The sequence below is a fragment of the Oncorhynchus mykiss genome, chromosome 26, assembly GCF_057628025.1.
Source record: "Oncorhynchus mykiss isolate SJ-2025 chromosome 26, ASM5762802v1, whole genome shotgun sequence".
NCBI classification, from domain to species: domain Eukaryota; kingdom Metazoa; phylum Chordata; class Actinopteri; order Salmoniformes; family Salmonidae; genus Oncorhynchus; species Oncorhynchus mykiss.
In genome coordinates, this window is record NC_143047.1 from 42,551,734 (window position 1) to 42,562,798 (window position 11,065).

General features: G+C 45.8%; 1 protein-coding gene across 50 annotated transcripts in view; it reads left to right on the forward strand.

Moving 5' to 3' along the window:
• ppfia1 (PTPRF interacting protein alpha 1) overlaps nt 1-10,617 on the forward strand; it is a 108,945-nt gene extending 98,328 nt beyond the window's left edge. For 4 of the 50 annotated variants that reach the window (XM_090223106.1, XM_090223110.1, XM_090223120.1 and 1 more), the window contains 11 exons: nt 1,102-1,183; nt 1,582-1,782; nt 2,687-2,749; nt 4,653-4,679; nt 5,499-5,674; nt 6,007-6,122; nt 7,051-7,226; nt 7,405-7,472; nt 7,946-8,127; nt 8,357-8,424; nt 8,971-10,617. In XM_090223106.1, coding sequence (XP_090079232.1) covers nt 1,102-1,183; nt 1,582-1,782; nt 2,687-2,749; nt 4,653-4,679; nt 5,499-5,674; nt 6,007-6,122; nt 7,051-7,226; nt 7,405-7,472; nt 7,946-8,127; nt 8,357-8,415 — 1,150 coding nt within the window. In that variant the 3' untranslated portion in view covers nt 8,416-8,424; nt 8,971-10,617. Of the gene's footprint in view, nt 1-1,101; nt 1,184-1,581; nt 1,783-2,686; nt 2,750-4,652; nt 4,680-5,498; nt 5,675-6,006; nt 6,123-7,050; nt 7,227-7,404; nt 7,474-7,945; nt 8,128-8,356; nt 8,425-8,970 lie in introns of all 50 variants that reach the window. The other 46 variants (XM_090223108.1, XM_090223112.1, XM_090223124.1 and 43 more) reach the window with 25 other exon arrangements.
• The last annotated feature ends 448 nt before the right edge of the window (nt 10,618-11,065 follow it).

Consider the following 11,065-nt stretch of genomic DNA (forward strand, 5'->3'; position numbering starts at 1 on the left):
GTTGCTTGTTGCTTTGCCCTCTTTGGCTCTAAACAGTTGGCTTCATGCTGCCCTCACCAGCTCTCCTCACCAGCTCTCCTCAGACCTGACCTGTTTTCCTCTCTGCTATACCTACAGTACCATCTCAACTAACAGGAATGTGTCTACCTGCTGTTTTTACAAAGCTTTCTCTGAGCCTCTTCCGGTGTTAAGGTTCTAGGATGATCTTATCAGGGTTGGTGTCAATTCCATTTCAATTCAGAAAGTCAACTCAATTCCAAAATGTCCTAATTTGATAAGCACGGTAGAGAATTGGATTTTCAGTGTACTTCCTGAATTCAAATGTTATATTTTGTCACGTGTTTGGTAAACACAGATGTAATAGACTAACAACCCCTGGAAGTGACCACTAAGACACGGAGTCAGTCGTGCCAGGTTTCTAGGTCAGACACTAGTGGGATCTTTCCACAGGTTAATGCGATGCTGCTATTATAATTAAGTAGTGGGATGGTGCCACCTTGTGGGCCAAAATATATTACTCACAAAAATAGACAAACTATCTGAAGGTTTTTCCCCATGTATTTTACTGCATGTTTTCTGTCCTCTACTGACTGTTGTCTTATGGTTGCATTCTAACACACGTTTTCCCCTAGTATTGAACCGTTGTGTGAACTCCATTTCCCATGATGCCTTTAGTCTGTTGGCCACAAAGATACTGGTTATGTAACAGTGGCTTGGCATAAAGGTGGGTCTCCTTCTAGACTGAGGAACACGAGTCGTCCACTAAATGTATTGATTTAAATGGGACTCCTGCCAAGCTTTGAAGTGGTCAACAGCTTTTAAACTTCTGACCTGTTTACCTGGCCAGAATGTTCTGGAAATGATCTGGGGTTGGTCTTTCTCTCCCTCTCTCTCTAGGTCTGACCTGCCGCAGGGTTAAAATCCTCAGCTTTCTCTCTCTTTTACCTCGGCATGTTTACAACAGTGTCTGTGTGCATGTGTGTGTGAGGTACTGTGTTTTCATGGTGTGCAGGTTGAGGTGTGTGTTAGGTGAAACGGGCTCTCTCTCTCTCTCTGTGTTTGTGTGTGTCTCTCTCTCTCTAACCATGTGTGTTGTTATAGGCATGAGTTGCTGGAGGAGGCTCGCAGGCAGAGTCTTCCCTTCGCCCAGTGGGACGGCCCTACTGTAGTGGTCTGGCTGGAGGTGAGACACACACACACACACACACCATCACTCTCATATGGACACACACACCATCACTCTCACATGGACACACACCATCACTCTCACATGGACACACACACCATCACTCTCATATGTACACACACACCATCACTCTCATATGTACACACACACCATCACTCTCATATGTACACACACAACAAAAACGATCATGTGCACGCACACACATTCATAACACAAAAATAACCCAATCCTTTCTCCTGTCTCCTCTCTGCCATCCTCTGTCCCCTCCCATCCTCTGTCCTCCCCTGCCATCCTCTGTCCCCTCCCATCCTCTGTCCCTTCTCTGTCCTCCCCTGCCATCCTCTGTCCCCTCCCATCCTCTGTCCCTTCTCTGTCCTCCTCTGTCTCCTCTGTAGCTGTGGGTGGGTATGCCAGCCTGGTACGTGGCGGCGTGTCGTGCCAATGTGAAGAGCGGTGCCATCATGTCTGCCCTGTCGGACACAGAGATCCAGAGGGAGATTGGCATCAGTAACCCCCTCCACCGCCTCAAACTGAGACTGGCCATCCAGGAGATCATGTCTCTCACCTCCCCCTCTGCCCCCCCGACCTCCAGAACCGTAAGAGAGAGAGACTCTCACACACACACACACACACACACACACAAGACCAAACACACACACAAACACGACAACACAAACACGACAACACACACACAAGACAAAACACACACACACACACACACACACACACACACACGACAACACACACACACAAGACAAAACACACACACAAACACGACAACACACACACACACACCAAAGATACTGGTAGCTCCAAAGTTAAGACCGTCCAAAGAAGTCCAGTGCAGCCGTGGACCCTGGAGGACCCTGCCCTCTTCTTCCTCTCCTCACCACCTGATTGGAGCATGCTGCTGTCACTCCTCTAACCAGCTAATAGCGTTTCTCACTGTAACCTTTCCACCAATCAGAGTTCACGGAGCATCACTCACTCACTCACAAGGACTGCCCTGATTGGGGCCTCTCTCTCTTTCTCTGTCTCTTTCTCTCTCTCTTTCTTTCTCTCTCTCTCTTTCTTTCTCTCTTTCTTTCTCTCTGTCTCTCTTTCTCTCTCTGTCTCTCTCTTTCTGTCTCTTTCTCTGTCTCTCTCTTTCTCTCTCTGTCTCTCTTTCTCCCTCTCTCTTTCTCTCTTTCTCTTTCTCTTTCTGTCTCTCTCTTTCTGTCTCTGTCCCTCTTTCTTTCTGTCTCTCTCTCTCTAAAACTCTCTCTCCTCTCTCTCTCTCTCTCTCTGAATCATGTGATGTGATAATAACAATACTGTTTGGTCTTATTTTCCTTCCCATCTTCCCTCTGTTCTTAATATAAACAAATCCTCACACCCCTGCCTCACTCTCCTCTCCCTCCTCCTCACTCTCCTCTCCCTCCTCCTCCCTCTCCTCTCCCTCCTCCCTTTCCTCTCACACGCTTGCATCACTGGTGACTCTTGGGGTTGTCACATGATCAGTCCACGGGGAACGTGTGGGTCACGCACGAAGAGTTGGAGTGCCTAGCGGCCACGCCCTCCACGGTTAGTCTCCCCAAGCCATTGGGCAGTCACTGATGCAGGCGACTGGTAGTGATCTGGTTGGTAGTTGGGTGTTACTCCCTGTGTGTACTTTTCTCACGGCCCTGTTTGTCCATGTCTGTATCTTGGTTTGGGCTTTTGGTGTCAGTACGTGTGTTTTCTGTGTGTCTGTCAGTTTGGTTGAAGGCTAAGTTCAGTACTGACTTATCTTTTGAACAGAAATGACTGGTTAACATTAGATTTGTCTTGTCTTTATGTTTCAGGCCTTGTTGCATTACAACCTGTAATTTTAAATTGATTTATTTGGATTTCATGTAATGGACATACACAAAATAGTCCAAATTGGTGAAGTGAAATGAAAAAAATAACATGTTTCAAATGTAAAATGTAAATAAATTAAACGGAAAAGTGATGAGTACATATCTATTCACCCCTAAATAAGATCTCGTGCAACCAAGTACCTTCAGGAGTCACATCATTTGTTAGATTGCACACGGGTGGACTTTTATTTAAGTGTCACATGATCTGTCACATGATCTCAGTGTATATATACCGCTGTTCTGAAAAGCCCCAGAGTCTACAGCACCACTAAGCAAGGGGAACCATGAAGACCAAGGAGCTCTCCAAACAGGTCAGGGACAAAGTTGTGGAGAAGTACAGATTAGGGTTGGACTATAAAAATAAAATATCAGAGACTTTGAACATCCCACGGAGCACCATTAAATCCATTATTAAAAAATGGAAAGGATATGACACCACAACAAATGTGCCAAGAGAGGGCAGCCCACCAAAACTCACGGAACAGGCAAGATGGGCATTAATCAGAGAGGCAACAAAGAGACCAAAGATAACCCTGAAGGAGCTGCAAAGCTCCACAGCGGAGATTGGAGTATCTGTCCATAGGACCACTTTAAGCCGTTGGTGTTCACCAAAAGTGGGAGACTCCCAAAACATATGGAAGAAGGTACTCTGGTCAGATGAGACTAAAATGTCGCTTTTTGGCCATAAAGGAAAACGCTGTCTGGCGCAAACCCTACACTTCTCATCACCCCGAGAATACCATCCCCACAGTGAAGCATGGTGGTGGCAGCATGTGGTTTAAGGGGAAACATTTAAATGTCTTGGAATGGCCTAGTCAAAGCCCCAAACCTCAATCCAATTGCGAATCTGTGGTTTGACTTAAAGATTGCTGTACACCAGCGGAACCCATCCAACTTGAAGGATCTGGGGCAGTTTTGCCATGAAGAATGGGCAAAAATCCCAGTGGCTAGATGTGCCAAGCTTATAGAGACATACCCCAAGAGACTTGCAGCTGTAATTTCTGCAAAGGTGGCTTTGGGGGGGTGAACAGTTATGTACGCTCAAGTCTTCAGTTTCTTTTGTTGTCTTGTTTATTTCACAAGAAAAAATATTTTGCATCTTCAAAGTAGTAGGCATGTTGTGTAAATCAAATGATACAAACCCCCCCCCCCCCCAACAAAAAATCCATTTTAATTCCAGGTTGTAAGGCAACGAAATAGGAAAAATGCCAAAGGGGAATACTTTCGCAGGCCCCTGTATGTCAAGTTATAAAACTGTATTTCATTTAAACACTTTTGCTCAATGCTATATTTACAGTCCTGTTTCAACCTGGGATTTACTAATACATGTGGTACAATGGATGCTTCAACGGGTCAAATAGTGGTATTAGATCCTATTAAAATGGATTCTAGATCAATCCCAGGTTCATTGACAACGGGACGCCAATGTAGCCTAAAGCATGAGCTGTTGGTTGCATGTCCAGTTGTCTTAACATTAACACTGGTTAAGTAGCATGTTGATGTTGAGCTGCCGAACCCAGCACTGCCACAGTCACTAACTCTAACCCGCTTCTCTTCTCTCACCATGCTAACCATGCTAACAACAGGAGGATGACGAGGGCAGCTGGGCCCAGGTTTGCACACCCCTGTCTGTCTCTTTTCTCTGGCTGTGGTAGACGACGAGGACATTTCACCTTATTTCAGTTGGACAGATAGTTTTTTTGTTTGTTTTTTTCGTTGCACGGATCCTTGACAACAGTATGGCTCTTGGTCTCCGTTACTTTAGTCAGCTGCACATTTAACCTGCATGTAAATCTGGAGGTATCGGAGACGGAGGATATTGCAGCTAGAATAATGTAGTTATACACATTGTGATAAGGCTTCTTCATCAAATTCTTGTGGTGGCAGACAGACATTGACACAGATGTCCTGTTTAGAAGCCACAGACAGGACATGAGAGATTTATTAGAAGCCTCTGCTGTTTAGAAGTTGTTTACAGTTGGGCTACTTCCTTCCCCTCCCCCACCTATCAAAACACAAATCAGTCTAGTTCTCTGACCTCCCACCTATCAGAACACACAAATCAGTCTAGTTCTCTGACCTCCCACCTATCAGAACACACAAATCAGTCTAGTTCTCTGACCTCCCACCTATCAGAACACACAAATCAGTCTAGTTCTCTGACCTCCCACCTATCAGAACACACACATCAGTCTAGTTCTCTCACTGGCCCTAGTTCTGATCTGTGGTCGTAGCTGCTCTTAAACCTGCTGTAACTTACACACAAACATGATCGTACAGACACGTGCACACTCTAGATTTTAATGGGGTGATTTCCATCACTTTCCCACCTAGCCATTTTCTTTCATAGCGATGTTAGCCATCCCCCACTAACTTTTGACTCTTCAATAGACTCCAAACACTGACCTAGCCCCTGTCCCTCCCTCCCACAGACGCTGGCGTATGGAGACATGAACCATGAGTGGATTGGTAACGAGTGGCTGCCCAGCCTGGGTCTGCCCCAGTACCGGTCCTACTTCATGGAGTCCCTGGTAGACGCACGCATGCTGGACCACCTCACCAAGAAGGACATGAGGGGACAGCTTAAAATGGTGGACAGTTTCCACAGGTAAAAAGCTCAAAATGGTGGACAGTTTCCACAGGTAAAAAGCTCAAAATGGTGGACAGTTTCCACAGGTATTAGAAACCAAAATGGTGGACAGTTTCCACAGGTATTAGATACCAAAATGGTGGACAGCTTCCACAGGTATTATGAACCAGAATGGTGGACAGCTTCCACAGGTATTATGAACCAAAATGGTTTACAGTTTCCATAGGTAAAGGCCAAAATAAATGGTGGACAGTACCCACTAATTAAGGGCCAAAGTGGTGCCATGGACAACTAGGGATGTTAATTTTGTTTCTGTCTAAATGTTTAACCAGTCAATGTGTGTGTAACAGGAACAGTTTCCAGTGTGGGGTGATGTGTCTGAGGAGACTGAACTACGACAGGAAGGAGCTGGAGAGGAGGCGTGACGAGACCCAGCTGGAGCTGCAAGGTAACAGCTGGGATAACGGTGAGAGAAAATGACAGTCGACCGAAGGGAGAAATGACCACACTGTTCAGATTCACTCATAATTTAGTTAGCTCAGCAACGCTAAGCTAATAACGCTATGGGAGAATCTGAAGTGTCAGCTACGCTAAGCTAATAACGCTATGGGAGAATCTGAAGTGTCAGCAACGCTAAGCTAATAACACTGTGGGAGAATCTGAAGTGTAAGCTACGCTAAGCTAATAACGCTATGGGAGAATCTGAAGTGTCAGCAACGCTAAGCTAATAACACTGTGGGAGAATCTGAAGTGTAAGCTACGCTGAGGTAATAACGCTATGGGAGAATCTGAAGTGTCAGCAACGCTAAGCTAATAACACTGTGGGAGAATCTGAAGTGTCAGCAACGCTGAGGTAATAACGCTATGGGAGAATCTGAAGTGTCAGCAACGCTGAGGTAATAACGCTATGGGAGAATCTGAAGTGTCAGCAACGCTAAGCTAATAACTCTATGGGAGAATCTGAAGTGTCAGCTACGCTAAGCTAATGACACTATGGGAGAATCTGAAGTGTCAGCTACGCTAAGCTAATAACACTATGGGAGAATCTGAAGTGTCAGCTACGCTAAGCTAATAACACAACGGGAGAATCTGAAGTGTGTTAGTATTTTTCCTTCTATTGCGTCCATATACACATTTAGAAATGATAGGTTTGTTTATACATTGGATTTCTTTGGACTTTTCCTCCGGATTTATTTCCTGATCATATCAACGTTTTTTCTAACACATAGAGGAATTAATTCCCAGCTCTACTACACTGGGGGGGGGCAGGCCAACAAAACCATTTTTATTTTTCTCACAGAGGAATTATTTTGACTGTCTCTTTGGATGTGTTCCCTGATCGTTCCCCAAACGTTTCTGTACCAACTGGTTACCATGTTGTGTACCCTGAGCAGACGTGCTGGTGTGGAGCAACGAGCGTGTGATCAGCTGGGTACAGGCCATGGGGCTGAAGGAGTACAGTAACAACCTGCTGGAGAGCGGCGTGCACGGAGCCCTGCTGGCCCTGGATGAAACCTTCGACCACAACGCCCTGGCCCTGCTGCTGCAGATCCCCACGCAGAACACACAGGTAGGGACACGCACACACACACTACCAGCATTGGTGGGTGGCGGTGAACCACCCTGGCAGTCAAACGGCGCTCCCAGCTGAGACGTCCGCTCTTGTCTCCTCCGCGCCGAAGAGAGAGGAGACACACTCATTCATCGACTGTCTCTTTCTCTGTCTCTCCCTCCTTCCTGTGTTGTAGGCGAGAGCGGCTCTGGAGAGTGAGTACAACAGTCTACTGGCCATCGGTACAGAGAGGAGACTGGATGAGGTGAGACACACACATATGATGGACCACACACACACACTTTCTGAAGCTCACACACACACACACACACATACACACACACACACACACACTTTCTGAAGCTCACACACACACACACACACACACACACTTTCTGAAGCTCACACACACACACACACACACACACACACACACACACACACTTTCTGAAGCTCACACACACACACACACTTTCTGAAGCTCACACACACACACACACACACACTTTCTGAAGCTCACACACACACACACACACTTTCTGAAGCACACACACACACACTTTCTGAAACACACACACACACTTTCTGAGGTACACACACACACACACACTTTCTAAAGCTCACTCACACACACACACACACACGCACTCACATGCACACACACACACACACACCTTCTAAATCACTCCTCCGTGTATATCCACATCCTTATCTCCTTCCTGCTTCCTCCTCTCTCTGAATCTCTTCCAGGAGGACGATAACAACTTCCGGCGCGCCCCCTCCTGGAGGAAGAAGTTCCGGCCCAAAGACGCACGGGGGATGTCCCCGGGCTCAGCCGACACCCTGCCCGCCAACTTCAGACTGACCAATAGCAACGCAGCGTCCCCCTCCACGCAGACGAAAAGGAGCCACATGGACGGTAGGACCAAAGGGTTTGGGTCCACGGGGGGAATGAGGGCTCGTTGTGTCTGTGTGTGGTTAGGCATGGCACCGCTGCGTCTTGTTACGGAGACCGATACACAACATGCTGTCAACAATGGGTTCGTGTTCTCCCAGCTCTAGTGTGTGTGGTGGGTGTGTTATGCCGGAGATTGTGAGTGACTAACTAACAGCATGTTTCTGCATGTGGTTTTGCTGTGGGGATGTAGGGAGTCAGTCTGCAATACAGAGGCTGGACACTGCCACAGTCAGGACATACTCCTGCTAACACAACACAGTAAGTTTACACACACACACACACACACACACACACACACACACACACACACACACACACACACACACTTCACAGTGGATCTCTTCTGTTCAAGCAGCTTCTTGTGCCTCTGTGGTCTTGGCTATATTAATGCATGTCTACGCTCCTCTCCTCTATTCTCCTTCTATTCTCCTCCTCCGCTGCTTTTCTGTCTCTTTCTTTCTCTCTCTCTCTTTTTCTCTCTCTCTCTCTGTCTACCTCTCTCTCTCTCTCTTTTTCTGTCTCTTTCTCTCTGTCTACCTCTCTCTCTCTCTCTCTCTCTCTCTCTCTCTCTCTCTCTCTCTCTCTCTCTCTGCCTCTCTACCTCTGTCTGTCTGTCTCGCTCTCTGTCTACCTCTCTCTTTCTCTCTCTCTCTCTTTTTCTGTCTCTTTCTCTCTGTCTATCTCTCTCTCTCTCTCTCTCTCTCTCTCTCTCTCTCTCTCTCTCTCTCTCTCTCTGCCTCTCTACCTCTGTCTGTCTGTCTCGCTCTCTGTCTACCTCTCTCTTTCTCTCTCCTCTTGTCTTAGTTGATCCTCATTATTTCTTTAGGTGACTGCTGGTTGGCGGATGAGGGGTGAGTTCCTCCCTCCCCCCCATCAGGAGCAGCTGCTGACCCTGCAAGGACACAGAGTTTTATTGTTATCACAGCGATAAAAGAAGTAGCAACCACATCACCAATCTCCGTACTAGAGGGCCCGTGTCCTAGATGTATCAATCTTTATAGTTCTATTTATGTTAGCAAGCTGGTGGGACATTTGAATGATTTTAGATTTGTTATGTATCTATCTGTTACTTCACCCGTCTCTCCCGGCTAAATGGAAATATCCCTATTTTCTAAAAAAAACTGTTCCAACTGTGTCCTTATCAAGGTTAACTCTCAGATGTAACTGAATGTTTTTAGATGGTCTGGAGTTTGTATATTTTTTCAACAGACATTATCTAATCATTTTATATATATATATATATATATATATTCCTGATCTTGTATTGACCAGATGTATGTTTTTATTTCTCTGTCCTCTGTTGTTTTTAATCATTGAACTGATGATCAAGTGACTTTAATAAGTGACTTTCTATCTGAATTGGACCCCATTTCCCTTCGACCCCAGCCTGTTATCTTCAAGCGTATCCATGGTGATTATTTGTAAATGCAGCTCTTATAGGACAATGAGAATATGTGAATATCAGAAATATTGCTGGAGTTCTGACTGACATTGTTTCACCAACTGCTACAGCGCTGTGGTCGCTAAGCACCGGGGACCGTAACCACAACAAGGCCCTAGGTAACTGTGACGACAGGTGACACGTGAAACAACTCTCTTTTGTTTTTTTTTTCCTGTGAAACCAAACCTGTAGAAAGACTGAAACAAAAGCCATAAACAGTAGTGAAGACCAGGGCTGTTTTCAGATGCATCGTTTGGTAAGAGACCGTTCCACTGTGTAGGATCTCCCATTCTCCAGTCAACCTCGCATGCCCAAACTCTCCATTCCTCTTTTCCTCCTTCTCCTCATCCCTCTCTTTTCCCTGCCTTCCCCTTGGAGCGCGCTAACGGGAGGCCAGACGTGCGTGAAGATCAATTCGCTTGTACCTGAGCCGACAGCGCGGCGGCTCTACTATCGACGGACCAAGTCCACTGTGGCCTAAACTGATCCCAGCGACTAGCTACTCACCCGGGGTGGAGCGATCTACCCACAAACCTTTAACCAACTATTTTTACTACGGACACTTCTAATCCAGCCTGATGGAGTTTTTCTTACCTTATTTCTCTGGCTGTCTTATTTATTCGTCATCTCCGTCGTGTTTGTTGCTTTCTCAGTTTGATTTTTAGGAGTTGCCATTTTTTAAAAGCTGTTTCTGAGTGTTTTAACACAGGTTGCCGTGGCAATACTTTTTCAAGACAGATAATGTCACGGAGGCAAAGACTTCCTGTCCACCCTACATTAGTTATGTTATTCCCTTTGTGATTTAGTCATTTTATAATGCACAATGCAAATGCTGATATTATTATTATTATTATTATTATTTTTTAATCTTCAGTTTTCCCCCCATTTTATTCTCCTGCTCTGGTAACAAAATGATGTACATTCTGAGTACTTAACTATTTTATCACAGTATTATTTATGGATTTACTTTCAATAAAATACTGAAACTTATTTTCCACTGCCAATAAAAAGCTGAAGTCTTTGTGTTTTTAATGCATCTCTTGCCTTAACACGTGGTTCTTAACACGACTGTAAAGACTAGAAACACCTTCCAGTGACTCGGTTGGGGCTTGTAGTTGTACACCACTGTATGTCCTGACGAGGGTTCCCCTGCTAACTTTGATTAGACATGATGACGAGGGTTCCCCTGCTAACTTTGTTTACACATGATGACGAGGGTTCCCCTGCTAACTTTGATTACACATGATGACGAGGGTTCCCCTGCTAACTTTGTTTACACATGATGACGAGGGTTCCCCTGCTAACTTTGTTTACACATGATGACGAGGGTTCCCCTGCTAACTTTGTTTACACATGATGACGAGGGTTCCCCTGCTAACTTTGTTTACACATGATGACGAGGGTTCCCCTGCTAACTTTGATTACACATGATGACGAGGGTCCCCCTGCTAACTTTGT